Raw genomic sequence first — 19,800 nt, forward strand, 5'->3', positions numbered from 1 at the left:
TTGAAGAAATTCTAAAGATCACATTCATTACAGTTTACAAACATCCAAAGGGCAGAAATATTTAAACACACTCACACATAAACCTAGCAGAAATTAGACTATGAATGTTCAATTATCTTTACTTCCATTAAGTTATACATTACAACTCAGTGATTCATGATTTCATTGATTATCATGGTTCAATAAATCAAACTAAAGAATAAGACAAGATCTGAAACACTACCTGCTGATTATATCCAAAACAAAGATGAAGTCATCATATTTGAATATAGACAAATCAGTTCCAAGCAAGTAGGTTTTTACTTTCAGTTGAACATCCTATTAAAAAAAAAAAACAATAAATAAATATTTCAAGTAAATCCAAAATATAGAAAATAAGTTCTCAGAACCATTTTTTGTACAGTTACACATTAAAATGAGACAGCAATAGATTCTTAACTTGATAAAAAAAATATCTAGTTAGGCTAATAGTCAGCATATTTAGGGTGATATCATAGAGACAATTCCATGAACAGCAGATATAAAAATAGTACAGACTTGGGGTTTCCCTGCTGGCGCAGTGGTTAAGAATCCGCCTGCCAATGCAGGGGACGCGGGTTCGAGCCCTGGTCCAGGAAGATCCCACATGCCATGGAGCAACTAAGCCCGTGCACCACAACTACTGAGCCTGCACTCTAGAGCCCGCGAGCCACAACTACTGAGCCTGCGTGCCACAACTACCGAAGCCCGCGTGCCTAGAGCCCGTGCTCCGCAACAAGACAAGCCACTGCAATGAGAAGCCCGCGCACCACAACGAAGAGTAGCCCCCGCTCACCACAACTAGAGAAAGCCCGCGCAGCAACAAAGACCCAATGCAACCAAAAATAAATAAATTAATTTTTAAAAAAATAGTACAGAACACATCATCACTACTAATACACACACACATGCAAGATAAGAATTATATCCTCATACTAGATATACTGATAAAAATCATTATTTGGGCATGGTTCAGTAAGCTAGAAACCCCAAAATAATCAATTCAAAAATAATTAGAATTAATAAGATGATTGTGTGAAGTGTTTAAGTACAGTATATAAAAATTAATAGTTTTCACGTATACCTGGCTGAAGCACCTAAAAATGGAGAGATTTCATTTAAAACAAATATTGAAAATACAATATACTTAGGAATAACTTTAATAAGAGCTATCAGACCTATAACAAAAAACTAACAATTCTAATGGGATACAAAAGAAATTTCCATAAATTGAGAGTTAAGGGACTGAATACATGACTAAATACTGTGAATGTCTATTTCTCCAAGTTAATGTAGAGATACAGTGAAATTCTAACCAAAATCACACACAAAAACTTTTCTTCTGAACAATTATTCTAAAATTCACTAGAAATAATAGACAATAACCTCTTTTTTAAAAATAGCACTTTGAAAGGATGAAGTTATCAGTGATGATGGAGGACTTGTACCACCTATATTAAATATATTAAAAACTATCCAAAAAATGCTAGCAATATAGAGAAAAGTCAATGGAATAGGAAAATCAGAAACAGTTCTAATACACACATAAGAGCTTAATAAACAGCAGTAAAAACTACTGCTTTCTGATTATTTACTTTTGTCAAGCATTATACTAAGAACTTTACATACTATCTTTATTTTTAAAACTAAAACATGATATAAAAACATTTAAAATAAAGGAATAGTCAAGGATTTATCAGGAAAATATGAACAACATAAATACAGCAATGGTAATAATAAAGCAAACTAGAATTCACTGCAAAATGCCTAAGGAGAAAAGAGCTATTTTTTTAAATTAATAAAGAGAATTATGTACAATGAGGGTAAGTAAAGTGGTTATTAGCATTGCATCATCAATCAACATGGCATCCGGTATAAAAACAAAAGCTGTTAGAAATAAAAGAAAAACCTGACAAAACTACAATCATTCTGGAAGATTAAAACTCCTCCCTCAGAACAGCACAGATCAAGAAAACCACAACCAAATAAGAATATAGATGAGAATAATACATATAAATAATAAACTGCTTTAATTTACATAGAGAACCTAATTCCCAATACAAAGAAGAAATACATGGTTATTTTTCAAATGCCCCAGGAAGAACTTTAAAAGTGGGTGGTTTATTAGGCTGTAAAGAAAATCTCAAATTCACAAAAAGTAGAAATATTCCAACCCTAATTTTCTATAGTAAAAAGAAAGAAATAATAAGCATTTTAAAACTGTCACTTCTCACGTATCAAATATTTAAAGACTAAAAAGAAAATCTTGGAAGACCAAGACTTTCATATGGTTGTATATGTAAGCTCCATGAGGTCAAGGACCATGCTTTCACCACCATCTTCTTAAACCCACAAACAGTGTGATACACATATTATGACTGATACAACCTTTTTCCCTTAAAGGTTCTGATTGAGTCAAAATGCATGGAATATTTGCGACAATATTCTAAAAACTGAAAAGTTTTTATAATAATAATCAAGGTGATTACGATTCTGAGTTTAGTTTTATGTCAGAAATGTTAACTATCTTCTTATGCTTCTCAATCATCATTTATCATCTCTATAATAAATGTATGATGTCAATAAACTGTCACATGCTCACTTGTGCTTTGGAATTTAGCATTTCAGATATTAGAATTATGGTAGGTATAGCATATATTATATAACATCCCCAGTGGGGTCTAGGGCAGTATCCCAAAATAAAACACATTTATATCCCTTCAACATATGAATGTTCACCTTAATGGGATAAATAAATACTACAAAAAGCCAAATGACAATACTGATCAGATTGTGCTATCAAATGAATTCAATTCCTGCCAGGTTTTGTCTGCCAGATGTGTTCTCAAAGAACATTTACTTTACAGAGCTTTTGCCTTCTTCAATTGCATTGAGCTTTGTAATTTCAATTTAACATACATTAATGAGTTCCTAACGTACACAAAGTCCTGTGTAGAACTGGATGAGAATTGGGGTTGGAGGTGCAAAAGGGACTTGAAGTGGGCGGAGATGAAGATATTCTAAAACTTGAAACCTACAACACAATTATCTATATTCAAAAGCATGATGACTTTCATTAAACTGGCCAAACACTTAAATGATAATAGCTTTACTAAATCTTACATTTAACAGATATTCCTATATCAAGAATGACATTAGGTTGCCAGACTGAATAGAAACTAGCTGTATAAAATATCAGGCCAATAATCCAAAGTACTTTGAATTACCAGAAATTCTATCATAGATTCTACAATTTCAACAAAGTATAATTAGATCCTGTTAGAAGACTAAATCAGAAACAACTCATATCTGACCCTAGAGAATGAGATTTTCCTTTCTGTTATACATAACATTCAGAAAAAAGTCAGCCCCAACCCATAATTAATGGAAAACTAAAAATTAGTTTCATATGGTCACATCAGAAAATATAAAAGGCGAAGATCTTACCACTATCACATATTTAAATATTAAAGTATAAATTCAAATAGCATATCCAATAGAAAGTTATCAAAAGTTAGAAGAGCACTAAATTATAACTGCTAAGTGATTCTTGAGGAAATTTATGTTTTCAGTATATATTTTCCTAAACAATTTTTTCAAAAGAAATCCTATAAAAGATTTTCAAACTAAACATCAGCTTCATTAGAAAAATCAAAAATACATTTTAAAAGACCATAATATGGTCAAAGTGTCTATCGTCTTCTAAATTTTGAAGCAGTCCAAAAAGAACAAAGTTATCATCAAAGAAATTACACTTATCTAGGAAGTAAAAATTTTTAACAAATTAACAAATTTAGTTATCTGATAACAACTGAGCTACTAAACTGCAAAAGAAAAGCCAAGGAATACACATGCGGTCAACAAATACATAAGATTCACTCAAGGCACAATAATCACTGACTTAGAATTCTTCATTCTGTTCTAGACTCCAACCCAACTATGTCACCTATTATATAGTTATCCTTTTCCTAAAATTAATAGAAAAGGAAAAAAACCACACACACAAAATAAACAGTATCTCAATAAGAAAACAACTTCTTTAGGAAAGCACAAATCTGTTAGGACACTAAAAGCAAAATGTGATCAAGGAATATTTCCAATGGATATTTTCAAATTAAAACTTTTTCTACTGCCACTTATAGTCAAATATAATTGACAACTAAATTACAGAACTCAAATGGTAGACTTATTCCAAAGAAAAACTAACATATGATTAGATCTGCAGGGAAAACAAACAAATACAGAAAACTTAAATACTGAATTTCTAAAACAACTTTGACATGAAGGTTTCTATTGCTTTGGTAAAAAAATAGTTTAAAAAAACCAAACCTGCCATATTCGTGTAAGTCCATGTTCTAATTTCTTTTTTATGTAGCCACGATCAAAATTTGTTTCTTCAGTACCCATCATATTACTCCCTTCTGAAAATAAAAGATGGTATACGTTTTAAAATTTGCTTCACATTTTTGTTTTCAAAAAAAAAAATTTGGATTCTCATATACTGTAAGCATGTGTAAAATACAGAAAATATTCTCAATATTTATACAACGAAAACAATGGCAAAAAAATAGGAATTAGGATTAAACTCATTTGATAAAATAGACAAATTCAGACTCTGAAATGTTAAGTACTTTACACCTAAGACCACTCAGCTTATATGTGATTATAGCTGGGATTCCAATTTGGGTAGTGTTGTCCCAGAAACCAGATTCTTAATGACCCATAAACTGCCTACTGCCAGGGCGTTACAGGACCAATTAACCCAATTTTCAATTAATATGTTAACAAGAGTACAGAGTGCAAAACTGCTCATGCAGTGAGGCAATGATGCATACATTTTATATTTTTCATGATCCAGAATACTTTTATCCATTCCAAGTAAATAATCTAACAACGTCCAGTTCAACAGGTAAGATCAATGACCTGCCTCAAAATAATTCTCCCCCTAAAAGCAACTGAAAATACACATACACATTATATTTTAAAAATTATGCCTTTGTGCAAGTAAACTGTGCAGAACAACTGAGGATATGATCTCATCTGAGGCTAGCAGGGTACCCACTGGTAAGCAGCAAAAGGCCCTTTCATAGGCCAGGCCCCAGATACATTCCTAATGTACCTGTGACTACTCCTACAGCTTAAGCCATATCATCTGTATGGTCTGGCTATTAGGAACCCAGCAGCTCAGAGCAGTGCACCTGAGCTACAGCTTTAGTTTATTTAGAACGGTAAAGTGTTCGGACACCAGTAGTATCACTAGAGAACTACAACAGATGAACTCTAGAGGCCCTTTCAGCTGTATGAAGTTCTGTGAAGAATAACTTTTAAATTACTGATTCCTACAATTTTAGTCCTTAATGTGAATACGAGAGGAAGAATTTCTGGTGAACAAATAACTTTTTACAGCCCTAGATATTGTCAGCTGACTATTAGACTGACCAGAGTCCTCAACATTCTTAAATTATACAGATTAGGGTGAAGGAATTTTAGCAAAGAGGACTAAGTATAGAAGGTTCAAATAGAGTTTTAAGTTTGAATCTATACCTCAGTGAAAATGCATACAATACGTAATACCTGTAAACTATTAGCCTGAAGCAAAAAGCGAGCTTCACCATGATGAGTATATATTGTCTTCTATACTCATATCTAAAGTACGTATTAATTTTGTTCCAAACTTTTCCTTTGGTTTCTCCTTAAATAATGTACTAGAAAAAGGAAAAGAGGTGCTGAGCTATCTAAACAGGTACCATATCTAGAAAAAAATAAAGGTTGCCAAAACAAGATAAACTTTGTGGGGAAAAAATCCCTTAAACCCAGGAATTCCCTAAGAAAAATGAAATGAAAAAAAAAAAAAAAGGCCTATAGACATTTCATTATTATTATAATCATCTCTCTTGATCCATTTCCTTTGATGATATTAACAACAACCAGTGTAAGCACTTTTTACATTTTCTCTAAACTTTATAGCAATCCTACAGGTAGATGTGTTACTACACTCTGAAGCTTTTTGTTTGTTTTGTTTTCTTAAGCTATCATTTTAAGGAGCAAACTGAGGCCTGGAGATGATAAAGTGACTTCTTCACATTCTCGCCTTTGGTAAATGGCAGTCAAACCTTGAAGCGAAGTATCTCTGACTGCAAAGCCCATACTCCCAGAGGTAGTAGAGGAATTGGGTAAAAATAGTCTGGCCTAGAATCCTGGCTCAATGCCCACCCCTGTTTTCTGCTTTCTCCTTTCTCTCTCTTCCTTTAAACCTCTTCCTCCCCCAACAATATTTCTAAAAGAATGAAAATCCTTCCACAGAATTTACCTTTCTTATTTTTTGCTATGTATATTTATGAGCTTCTTATGAGTCAAGATAAATATTAAACGTATGTCTTCTATATTACCAAAATCCTATGTTTAATCAAACTAAGATTTGAGCATTCCTCCACCCACCCAATCACAGAAACCAAACACTTCAGAAATTAGAAGTTACTAAAATGACTTGATTGACTAGCTATGTTAAACTGTATGTAATACAAAAAAACAGGTACAGTATAATTTATTTTGCCCATACTAAATACTGGTAGACTCATTTATTACTTTTAAAAGTATTTTGAATACTTAATCTTAGCTATTGTTCAAGGATAATCACTTAAGATATATAATTACATGAATGAAGTAATTTAAACATGCCTAGTTAATATAATTTTCAAAGATTTGCTCTTTATGACTACACCATAGACATTTAAAGTTGTATTTTGCTTTCAAAGATGATATTTAAAAACATCATCTTTTATGAAATTTTTATGTCCTGCTATCTATTTTCAGGAAGAAAAGTATCAGTATAATTATTAATTCTTAGAATCTAGTTTTATTAGTACAACTTGAATATTAGCAAAAAAGACTTAATATTGAACATTAGCATTAATTTTATAGTAAATTTGGACAGACCAATGTCCTACCTAGTTTGCAACTCATTTTTTTTTAAAGCTCTTTCTTAATAACTTAGTCCTAAGGTCATCACCACATATTCCTGGAAACTGGTAATACCTATCACATAAGAAGCCCTTCAGCCCAGTTAATCCCCAAAGGTAATAGAGTTTTTATAGTAGCTGAATCACTTTCTCTGGTAAACATTTAACCTATGGTCATCATGGTCCCTGAAATTCTAAAAGTATAGCTGTCCCTTTTCTTTCTCCTTACTCCAGAAATACGGCATATTTATAGTTCAGTTTTTAAAAATCAAATCAAAATAATTTCCTACCAGAAGCAGAAGTAGTATCCTCACTGTCATGCTTTTCATGCCATTCCATAGTTCTGTAATAGCTGAGCATAACCTCCCACAGTGCTTTGCACAGGTCAGCAAGGCATGGAATATAGCTGTCTGGTGTAACATGCTGAAGAAAATGACAAGAGCCAACTTTCAAATTATCATGTTTAACACAAAGTGAATCAAAATAAAATGTTATGGTGTCAATCAAATGCATTGAAGAATTAGATAAGAAAATTTCTTCCACTGATGTATCTAAAAAGAAAGTTCAATGGCAAGAAAATTTTGTTCAAGCAATTCCTATTTCAACATGGCTTTTTAGTATTCATTAGGAGTATCAGTCCATATACTATGAATCCACATACTACTGAATGGCAAGTGCTCTCATAACCAGGAGTGCAAACTTCCCCAAATATATTTTTTCAAAGCCATGTTCTTAGCATGAAATGCAGCTTCACACTCACCCTTGGACCCAAGTTACAACTTGCAAAAAGGTGGTCATATTTTACAAGTCAATCATTTTATTTATGTAAATTAAGTAAGTACCTTTGACAATCTGCAAATTCTGTAAATCACATGGATATAGATATTTCATATTTGACAACAGCATTTTAAAATGTTTTATATAACATGGCTATGAAACAATATGTGGTCCCAAATCTTCTCCCTAAAGGAAATGCATGGATTTTTCTTCCTCTATCCTTTGTAAAAACTATCAGTTTGTCATTCTGCCCTTTTTTTCTGCAGGTAGAGTAATGCCTCGATTCGATTTTGCAGGCTTTCTGTCTGTCACAATGGAGCATCTGCTCCATCATTTGAGATTTCGTAGCATTTCTTCAATTTGTAATCAATCCACCACAACTGATCATGCTGATAAAACACTGAAAGGCTAATAAGACTATGATGTAAGCCCCCCAAAATAAATAGGTAGTAGAAATAAGCTATATAGAAAGTATAGCTATGGTGTTATCGAGGCTCAGGAAATCCCAGTTGGTAGTCGTCCTCTCTCTTTCAAAAAGTATTTTTTCTCTCCATAATGATTTCCCCCTCCTCTAAATTCCCCATTTACTAAAACATTCATTCATCAAGCAATTAATAAGAATACTAATTTGTATGACTCAGCAAGTACACTTTTGTGTAGGCACGTCAAATCTCTGAAACTCAACTAAGAAGTAGTAAAATAAAGTTGTTAACCACTGGAGTCAGACTGCCCAAGTGGGGCTTATGCCAAGAACAGTACAATGGTTCAATCTTATAGGATCTATTAACATAATCTGTCACATTAATAGGTCTAAGAAGAAAAACAAAATGATTGTCCCCAAAGATGCTGAAAACCCTTTGACAAAATTCAACAGTCATTCCTAATAATAACTCATGAGAAAATAAAAACGGATAAACATTTCCTTAAGATGAGGAAACTTTAGTGCATACCCACTGTGGTCAGGAAGAAGACAAGGATGTCCACTATCTCCACTACTTTTTAACTATGTTCTTGAGATACTAGCCAATGCAATTAGACTAGAGAAAATGATAAGAAGCAAAAGAATAGGAAGAGAATAAAACTACTTCTATCTGCAAATGACATAATATACCTAGGATATAATTCCTAGAGAATGAATGATAAAACTCAAACAATAAAAGAATTCAGCAAGGTAGCAGGTTATAAAATTAACATATAAAAATAACAGAATTCATATACACAAATAATAACTATTTATAAGATACAATGAATGAGAAACCTCCACTTATAATAACAACAAAAAAGATAAAAATTTTAGGAATAAACTTAACAAAAAATGATCCAAAATTCTATGAAGAAAACTGAAAGACATAAAGGTAGACTTGAACAAATAGAAAGACATCCCTCACTCTTGGTTAGGATGTCTCAACATCATCGAGATGTCAGTTCTCCCTAAGTTAATTTATGAATTTACTGAGATACCAATAAAAACAAGAAATAGATCCGGCCTCATATAAAAATATGGTATATGATAAAGATGGCATCTCATATCACTTAAGTGAAGACAGTCTTTTTCATTATTAGTGTTGGGACAACCTGACAGTCAGTTGGAAAAAGACTAAATTAGATCTACTCCTCACACCATCCACAAGAACAAACTCCAAATGGATAAGACAGCTGAACCTAAAAAATAAAACTATACTAGCACCAAAAGAAAACATGAGTTAATTCTTCTCTCACCTTGATATAGGTAAAGGCTTTCTAATTATGACTCAAAATTCAGTGGTAATGAAAGTAAAATTTGATAAATTTTACTACATAAAAATTTTTATAAATTTTCTATAACAACAACAACAAAACAACAGTAAACAAATCAAATGATAAACTTGAAAAAAGTATTCACAATACATGTCACAATAAAAAAAATCTCACATTTATAATGAACTCTTAAAAATTTGGGGGGAAAGGACCAAAAATCCTATAGAAAAATGGGAAGAAGATATAAACACACTTAACAGAGATATAAAGATGGCCCTTAAATATTTGAAAACATATCCAACTTCACTCATAAGAGGGCAAATGTAAATTAAAACTACAGTAAGAAACAAATTCTCAGGCATCAGATCAGTGAAAATTTTAAAGCTGCCCATTAACAAAGATTTTCCCCTTGACCAAACTCTAGCCAGCTCCCTGAGCCCTCTCCTTCATTAGGCCTCAATCTTGACCTACAAAGAGTTGAACAAGACACTAATGTAGTTTCTAGCAGCTCACGGCCACAACCCTAGGATGACCCTAGCGCCCCTTAAAGTGCTTGCCTGAGAAAAGTCAAGGCTGCCAAAAGAATATATTGTTTGTTCCAGCTAAAACCTGAAGATAGGGCCCCTGTCTCCCAGTCTCTGAGGGAGAAGGTGGGAGCCTAACCCAGATGGGTTTCACATGGACCAAGCCCCCTTGTTTTTTGTAATTTTTCACTTCCTTGCTTCTTCTGAGCCCCTGCTCATCCCCCTTCCTAGTCCCTCTTTCTCCCTTTACAATGCCCAGTGACCCCTGTACAAATGGAAGCTGAGTTCAGTTCACAATGGATTCTTTTCCCCATTACAACAGTATATTACTGATTGAAATCTGTCCATACCACTTTAATCAGTGTCCAGTTTTGTTTATCTTTGATACCATATATACTCTGTTGGCAAGGCTGTGAACAAAAAAACAGGAACTCTCATCCACTGCTGGTGGGAATGCAAAATGATACAATTCTCTGGAAATGAATTTGACATTGTCTAACAAAACCACACTGTCTAACAAAACTACATGTGTATTTTCCCTTTGACCCAGCAATCTCACTTCTAGGAATTTATCCTGAAGGTGTACTTCAAACAATGTGAAAATACATATGCACAAGGTTATTCATTGAAGGATTATCTGTAACTGCAAAATATTGGAATCTATCTAAATGTCCAAACACAGGAGATCAGCTGGATAAACTATCTTCACACACAAAAAAGAGCACTTTGCAACTGTGAAAAATAATGATAAGCAGACATATACATTTAAAAAAATTTTTAAATAAAAAATTTTCCCTTTCATATGATACATATACATGTGAGAAAGGGAAAATTTATATATATATATATATATATATATATATGTCATAAGAAATAGAAAAACATTTAATGATATATCTGCCTATCATCAAAAAAATAAACACAGTGAATATAAAGAAGAAAACACTGAAGTCAGTTACCTGTAAGAGGTGGCGTGGGGAATAAAAATGGAAGGAACACAGGAGGGAGTGAAACTTCTGAGTATACCGAATTGGCTATGGGTACCTATTTACAGAAAAATTAGAATGGCTATCCAGATTTACACATGGCTTGCAGAGATCAACACAAGTAATTCTGCATACTTATGCCATAATTTGGGGTAACTTTTTATGTTGACTTTCCCTGTTTACTATTATAATTACTACCTTTACAATGAACCAGTCTTGCTTTTTTCCTTGGTTTATTTTTACCACATCATTACAACTGACATAGCTCTCATACCACACACATGTAATGAAAACCGATGATGCACAAGGTCAGGAAAAAGCTAAAAGCAGAGGACAAAGAAAAGCAAAAATCACAAAAACATTCTGGGCTGCAAATCAAAAATCATTAACCGGAATAAAGGTACTCTTCTACAAACTTTCATAAACTCAACTTTGCATAAATTTGTGTTTATATTATGCAAATAAATTTAATCTAATTATATCTTTCTGACAGATAAAAGGAAGGCAGTGTTAGTCTTACTTTTCCCAAAGAAAAATTATAACTATACAAATAATTGTGCTATAGCCCACCAATTAACTTTTATTATACTTGCCACAGTTTAACAAACCAGAAAATTGAAACTTGGAACTACTACCTTCTATTCTCCACCCAACCACTGTCTAGCTACATTATTTGCCTATTTATTCAAGGAAAAGGAGGTTCTTTACTGTGTTACGTCTTGACTATTTTCTAAACTTTAATGGGTTTGGATGAGATTATACACACAGAAATGTTTATATGGCATTTTTTTCAGAAAACGTTGAAATTATTTAGTGAAATTATACCAAGCTTTTTCTCACCAAACTTACTCAAGTGTAAATAATTCACAAATCTAGCTAGGCCAATGCCCATGTCTAAAAGTCTCCTAAACTTACCTTCAAAAATGTTCATATGTACAAACATAAGACTATGATGTACTGAGCAAGATGATTCTTACCTAAATTTATATTCTAAAATAGAAACAAATGTATAGATTCATTATACTAAATACACAGAAAGTAAATATTTTAAGAAAAAAGGCAATGGGGAATAGATATATAAATATTGTTTTTAATAGATTTAAGCCAAAATGTGTTCATCTCTGTACTTGAAGACTATGCTGACAATAAGAGTCATTTCATTTTAAAGTTGGACTCCAGAAACCACTTTCCCCTATACTGTGCAATCAACTAGTGTCAATTCTCAAAGCAACAAATGCTTCTGATGCTTTTAACACCTTATCACTAAAATCATTCATAACTAGCGCTCTCTCGTTAATTTATAAAAATCACCTCCAAATTTCAAATAGAGAATCTTATTACACAGACATGTATGAACCATAACTATAACAAGACAGATTCAAAGAAATCAACAAATAAGTAAATAATTGTATAAGTAATCAAAAAATAAAAGGCAGCCCAAGAAGAGAATCTGAGTTTCTGAATTACAACTCCAACTCAGACATCAATTCTTCTTCACACCAGCAGAGCATAACAGAAAGAGAACTAGACAAGATATTGGAAGTCCTGCATCCCAGTCAGCACCAATTCCACAACTTACCAGTCACATGCCCTTAGATAGTAAACCACTCTGGATATCTTAGGTTCACCTTTCATGAAACAGTGTTAGAGATGCCTGGATCTGCTACCTCTTCATTGGTTTAATCCATTCACTTATTACTAGATACCTAACACTGCAACTCAGTTCGAGTCCCAATTAATGGGTGATTCATTTAGTATAAAACCAGGAATACCAAGGCAGAGGAGTGCCATATTGCAATTCCAGTTCAATGTTCTTATCACGTATCAATGATAGCAACGAAAGCCTTGAATTAAGCAATTTAGAAAATATTCACAGTGAGACACCCCAAAGAACTAAATAGCATGTCTTAAAAATTTTTAAAGAAAATATGGGAAATAGAAATTTACTTATCAAACATTTCTCTGTGTTCCAGAGCTATTTTCCACTTCCATTCTAAAGCTAGTAGTACCAATTTATTCAGGAAACGTTGAGAGGTGAGAAGAAAAGAGGAAAAAGGTGTAGTATTTCAGAACTATCTCAAAAATCATGCAGAAAAGGAGGAATATTTTAAGTAACCTAGGTTTTTTTTTTTTTTGTAACTCACAACCTCGTTACAGATAACATACATGTCTGGTAACCAGTGATCACAGGTAACAAATATCCTGGGGGGCAGGATTTAGAGAAAATTCACAAATCCAGATGTTACAATGCAGAAAGCTCAACACAGCATTACAACTAAGCTTCACTATTCAAACATCAAAATTCACTCCTTAATCAAATCTTGATTAACACTTTCACAGAATCCACAGATCTGATTTCCAATCTCATCACTATCAGTTAAGAGTAAAACTTTGTACCTCCCATCTCTACTATTAACCATCACAACCAACCTACCTGGTCAAAATTAAAATGATGAAATTAGCTTGTTAAAACCAGCCACATCTCAGCCTTAATTATAAATAATAAATTTAAAAAGAATCTAGAGGCCATTTTCACAGAACAGTGTAAATTCAGAAATGAATATATGCGGCCTTTTCAAATCTGAAGCACACAATGAAAAAAATGTCACCTTTTGAAAGTTGCTTCGGTGCAAAGTGGTAAATATGGAAAAAAGAGGCCGCTAAATTTAGCCTTTTAGTTCATATTAATTTACTTTTATACCCATCAGAAATCTCTATTACCAATTACCTACAAAAATTTCAGGAAGATGATTTTTTTATATTAAAACATCAAAATAAAAATCTTAGGAGTATCCTTAAAGTATTATGTTCTTGTTTCACTTTGATTTATCACTCTAATCATATCCTGACAAACATAAAGGGAGCAGATGTTTTGGCATCCTCACAGAGATTTAAAACTCCTAGTGCTGCCATCCCCACCCCCATCCAAACAAACACACACACACACACACACACACACACACACACACACTCACTCACTCATAGATGGATTTCAAAAAAAACAACAAAGGCTTATCAGCATCTTTAGATGAATGCTATTAGCACAGTGAGCTCACATCACCAGAAGCTGCTGGAAAAGACTACTGTTTAGCTGGGAGGTTTCTGGAAATATGTTGCAGGTCAAAACAGCACTAGGCCCAGGGAGCTAAAAACACCTCTGGGAAGGCTGAACTCTGGACCTAAATAAGTGGCTGGGCCAAGCAATTACAAGATCTCTCCAACCTCTAATTACTTCTGTAAGGACCAAGCTGTACAAAATATGAATAGCTTAGGTACTTTCTAATCACTGGAAATCAGAGTGGTGCTCAGTATAGTGGACTGGATGGCAAATATTTGGGCTTGGGTCCCAACTTTGTTGGGAAATATGGAAAAAAGAGGCTGCTAAATTTAGCCTTTTAGTTCATATTAATTTACTTTTATACCCATCAGAAATCTCTATTACCAACTACCTACAAAAATTTCAGGAAGATGATTTTTTTATATTAAAACATCAAAATAAAAATTCTTACTTGCTCATGACTCCAGCATTTCACTTCATACATCTAACGCCAAGGGATAAAGCAAATAACCTAGAGTCTCTCTGAAGCTTTAAAAACTATGACTCTCCATAGGTAAAATATGCATATGCTGTAGCAAAACTTTCCTTATACTAAACTAGATTCATTCATGATTTAAAAACATGAAGTCCGAGCCATAGCAATCAGAGAAGAAAAAGAAATAAAAGGAATCCAAATCGGAAAACAAAAAGTAAAACTGGCACTGTTTGCAGATGACATGATACTATACATAAAAAAATCCTAAAGATGCCACCAGAAAACTACTGGTGCTGATCAATGAATTTGGTAAAGCTGCAGGATACAAAATTAATGCATGAAATCTCTTGCATTCTTACACACTAACAACGAAAGATCAGAAAGAGAAATTAAGGAAACAATTCCATTTATCAGTGCAACAAAAAGAATAAAATACTTAGGAATAAACCTACCTAAGGAGGCAAAAGACTTGTATGTAGAAAACTGTAAGATAATGATGAAAGAAATCAAAGATGACACAAGGATAGAGAAATAAACCATGTTCTTGGACTGGAAGAATCAATATTGTGAAAATGACTAAAATACCCAAAGCAGTCTACAGATTCAATGCAATCCCTACCAAATTATCAATGGCACTTTTCACAGAATTAGAACAAAAATTTTTTAAATTTTTACGGAAACACAAAAGACCCTGAATAGCCAAAGCAATCTTGAGAAAGAAAAACAGAACTGGAGGAATCAGGCTCCCTGACTCCAGACTAAACTAAAAAGCTATAGTAATCAAGACAGTATGTATGGTACTGGCACAAAAACAGAAATATAGATCAATGGAACAGGATAGAAAGCTCAGAGATAAACCCACGCACCTATGGTCAACTAACCTATGACAAAGGAGGCAAGGATATACAATGGAGAAAAGACAGTCTCTTCAATAAGTGGTGCTGGGAAAACTGGACAGCTACATGTAAAAGAATGAAATTAGAACACTTCCTAACACCATACACAAAAATAATCTCAGAATGGATTCGAGACCTAAATGTAAGGCCAGACACTATAAAACTCTTAGAGGAAAACATAGGCAGAACACTCCATGACATAAATCACAGCAAGATCCTTTTTGACCCACCTCCTAGAGAAATGGAATTAAAAACAAAACTAAACAAATGGGACCTAACAAAACTTCAAAGCTTTTGCACCGCAAAGGAAACCATAAACAAGACGAAAAGACAACCATCAAAATGGGAGAAAATATTTGCAAACGAATCAACGGACAAAAGATTAATCTCCAAAATATATAAACAGCTCATGCAGCTCAATATTAAAAAAACAACCAACCCAATCCAAAAATGGGCAGAAGACCTAAATAGACATTTCTCCAAAGAAGACCAACAGATGGCCAAGAAGCACATGAAAAGCTGCTCAACATCACTAATTTTTAGAGAAATGCAAATCAAAACTACAATGAGGTATCACCTCACACCAGTCAGAATGGCCATCATCAAAATATCTACAAACAGCAAATGCTGGAGAAGGTGTGGAGAAAAGGGAACCCTCTTACACTGTTGGTGGGAATGTAAATTGATACAGCCACTGTGGAGAACAGTATGGAGCTTCCTTAAAAAACTAAAAATAGAACTACCATACAACACAGCAATCCCACTACTGGGCATATACCCAGAGAAAACTGTAATTCCAAAAGACACATGCACCCCATGTTCATTGCAGCACAATTTACAATAGCCAGGACATGGAAGCAACCTAAATGTCCAACAATAGAGGAATGGATAAAGAAGATGTGGTACGTATATACATTGGAATATTACTCAGCCATAAAAAGGAACAAAATTGTGCCATTTGCAGAGACATGGATAGACCTAGAGTCTGTCATACAGAGTGAAGTCAGTCAGAAAGAGAAAAACAAATATTGTATATTAACGCATATATGTGGAATCTAGAAAAATGGTACAGATGAACCTATCTGCAAAGCAGAAATGGAGACACAGACGTAGAGAACAAATGTATGGACACCAAGGGGGGGATGTGGGGAGTGGGATGAACTGCGAGATTGGGACTGACGTATATACACTACTATGTATAAAATAGATAACTAATGACAACAGACTGTATAGCACAGGGAACTCTACTCAGTGCTCTGTGGTGACCTTAATGGGAAGGAAATCCAAAAAAGAGGGGATATATGTATACATATAGCTGATTCACTTCGCTGTACAGCAGAAACTAACACAACATTGTAAAAAACAAAACAAAACAAAAAACACAACAACACAAACATCTTGGTGAAAAAAGTCATTCTCATCTCCCAGGCATTTTATCATTAATACTAAATATGTATTTACACATGAAGACATATATAATATGTATGGTATGAATAATGCCAACTTGGAACTAAGTAACTAGCACCCTCTAAATTGTGAAATACACAGAAGGGGTCTCCTTTACTACCATCCTCAGTTTTGTCTAATTGCTGCTAAATGGCCTTAATCAAATGGAAAGCTTAATACTATAAAACAAGCAAAGCTTGTGTTATCAGAATATTTATCTTTCAAAGTTTCAAGTAATAAAATGCTGTGAAACCCTATGCTAAGATTATCACCAAAAATGGGCAGTATTTAAATGTAAAAAGACAAATTAAGAATACGGTTTCTTGGCAGGTTTTGAGAATGGCTTTTACCAGTAAATTACTTTATTTCTGCTGGCAGCTGTGTACCACATCTTAAAAATAGGTTGGCTCTTTAACATTCACCCCCATCCTCCACACACACACACACACACACACACACACACACACACACACAAAATCACCCAGCAGTCTAAATTACATTGATAGTTTTAAGGGTTCATAGACTTGGGCATCACACCTGAGCCAGTTTCAAGTGACTAGAAAACCCCTTCACTTCCAGCCAAGAGAGGGAAAGCTGGTTACTCAGATAACATCAGCCCAAAGCATGTTCTCCATAGGCACTCATTAGTTCCAGGGTATGGTAGAAACCACCAAATCATCATACTTGGTTTAATCCAGTTAAATCAAGCCAGACAACCTACTGTTCCTTTCACTTGCCCTATGCTCTTCCTTCATGCCATTGCTCAGGATATTTCCTCTGTATCCCTGTACTCAGCCACATACATCGTGCTTCTTGAAATCCAAAACCAACTCAAAACTTGCAGGCTCCTCTTTTGCCTCCTTAAACCCTTAAAGAACTGTGTTGATCCCATTGACACTACTGTATATGTTGTTTGAACTTTTCTTACTCTACCTCTGATCATAATTAATGTGACCTTACTAGGTTACAAACTCTTTATAACCTTATTTACCCTTGCTGAGCTGAACCCATTACTTGATTGATTAACAAAAGCTAGGTAATGACAAGGGAAACTGGTTTATACTAAGTCAGAGCGCTAAGAAAGTGGAATCTTGCATCTTCTACCAGCATCCATGAAACAGTAACAGGCTAGCTTGTTAATCTGCAAGTAGGATAAAATTTCAGACCCTTCACAGTTCTTGACAATCCAAAGAGTAAATGGCAGGGAAAAAGGAAGAGACGGATAAACTTTCCTTATCTTTTGATCATTAAGTTTTGAATATTTAAAATTACCAAAACTTATTTTTTATTTTACCTTAAATATTTAGAAACCAATATATAACTCTTATATTAAAAAAAAACAATATATAACTCATATAAAAAAATTAGCTGGGTGCTACTATGTAAGTGATAAGAATAAATGTGACATCTGAATTCTTAGAGTATTTTAAAACTGATCTGATAAAGCAATCAAGTAAATAGCATTATTCCTCCAACTGAAAAGGTTTCTCTAGTAAGAAAGGAAAGGTCCACTCACCTATCCAACCAAATCAACCAAATTAACCTCAACAATCAATGAAATGTCCGTTTAATTTCCTTCACATCCTAAATATGCCTGAGCGACAAATTACATAAATTAGTATTGATATGCTACCTTCTGGCATCTGACAATTAAGCTATTAAATATAAAATAATCAGCATTCATGTGCACAGGGAAAAGGATAAAAGCAGACACTACTGATGAGGAGCATAAGTTGAAACACACTTTCTAGAGGGCAATTCTGGAAATATAAACCAAAGCCTTTGGCAATGCAATTTTATTTTTCATCATTTATCCTAAAGAAATAATTAATGATGTGTGCAAAGATTTAGCTTTAAAAATATTTACTACAGTGTTATTTATGTTATTTCCAACTTTTGTCATTATGAACATCAAAGAATAAGAAACTGGTTAATTAATCCACAGGATCTCTTACAATGAAGTACTGTCAAGCCACTAAAAGGTATGTGCATAGCATATTTACTGAAATGAAAAATTGTTTATAATGTAGCAAGTGGAAAAAAACGTTCTAAATCTGTGTGTACAGCATAATCCTACTTTAAAAAGATATTTGCTTATATACATATTAAAAGAACCAGCTCTGCATACAGAAATATTATTTTTTATTTTCTTCTTTTGCTTATCTGTATTTTCCTACAATCAATGTTTTAGGTGTATAATTTAAAATACATGTATTTTAAGAGTAAACATATTAATTAATGATTGCTGAATTTGAGCGACTACTTATACAATCAGTATTCTAACTCCATAAAGACTGTGAGTGATATAAAAACATATAAAGAGACTAGTTTAAGAAGCCAGAAAACAGAGAAAGGATTAAGGAGGCAGTTAATTCTACAGAAAACCCAAAACAAGATGGTTACTACAAATGAACATTAAATTTAGCACTGAAATTCCTGGCAGCTTATCATCATAGAGAGTCTGTATACTCTCATACTATTTGATAAGAGAAAATATATTAATTCTTCACAACAGAAAGTGCCCTGAGAATTTAAGAACAGAAATAGCTTTTTGTCTCAAAAGAGGAAATTTCTCTAGGCTCTTATATGAACATCAAAATAAACTATACCTTCAACAGAGATCTTACTAAAAATATTTATTGACCCTCAAACTGCCACTGAATTACAATTCAATATCAAGAGGTATTATTTATAAGAATCAAAAATTTAAAAACGAAGAATGGAACATTTGATGAACCTTTAGTTGGCCTTTCTATGACGTATGCATGTAAAAAACCTGTAAAAGAACATGGCATGGAGAAAGCGCTCAATGTTGGTTTTCTTTCCCTCTCACTTAATCAAATCTGAAAATTGATTATGTCAACACCACACAAGTTAGAGACAAAGAGGTCAATCCAATATACTAAAGAAACATTTACTAAACA

At 33.5% G+C, this 19,800-nt stretch overlaps 1 protein-coding gene across 3 annotated transcripts in view; it reads right to left on the minus strand.

Moving 5' to 3' along the window:
- VPS50 (VPS50 subunit of EARP/GARPII complex) overlaps nucleotides 1-19,800 on the minus strand; it is a 128,873-nt gene that overhangs the window by 64,522 nt on the left and 44,551 nt on the right. For all 3 annotated transcript variants that reach the window (XR_014246423.1, XM_082398262.1, XM_082398261.1), the window contains 3 exons: nucleotides 7,268-7,400; nucleotides 4,348-4,439; nucleotides 224-318 (listed from right to left, as the gene is read on the minus strand). Coding sequence is in view for 2 of the 3 variants with exons in the window: in XM_082398262.1 (XP_082254388.1) it covers nucleotides 224-318; nucleotides 4,348-4,439; nucleotides 7,268-7,400 (320 nt within the window). In the remaining variant the exon portion in view is untranslated. The remainder of the gene's footprint in view (nucleotides 1-223; nucleotides 319-4,347; nucleotides 4,440-7,267; nucleotides 7,401-19,800) is intronic.

This window comes from Balaenoptera borealis (genome assembly GCF_965194805.1).
Source record: "Balaenoptera borealis genome assembly, chromosome: 7".
In the NCBI taxonomy this organism is placed as follows: Eukaryota; Metazoa; Chordata; class Mammalia; order Artiodactyla; family Balaenopteridae; genus Balaenoptera; species Balaenoptera borealis.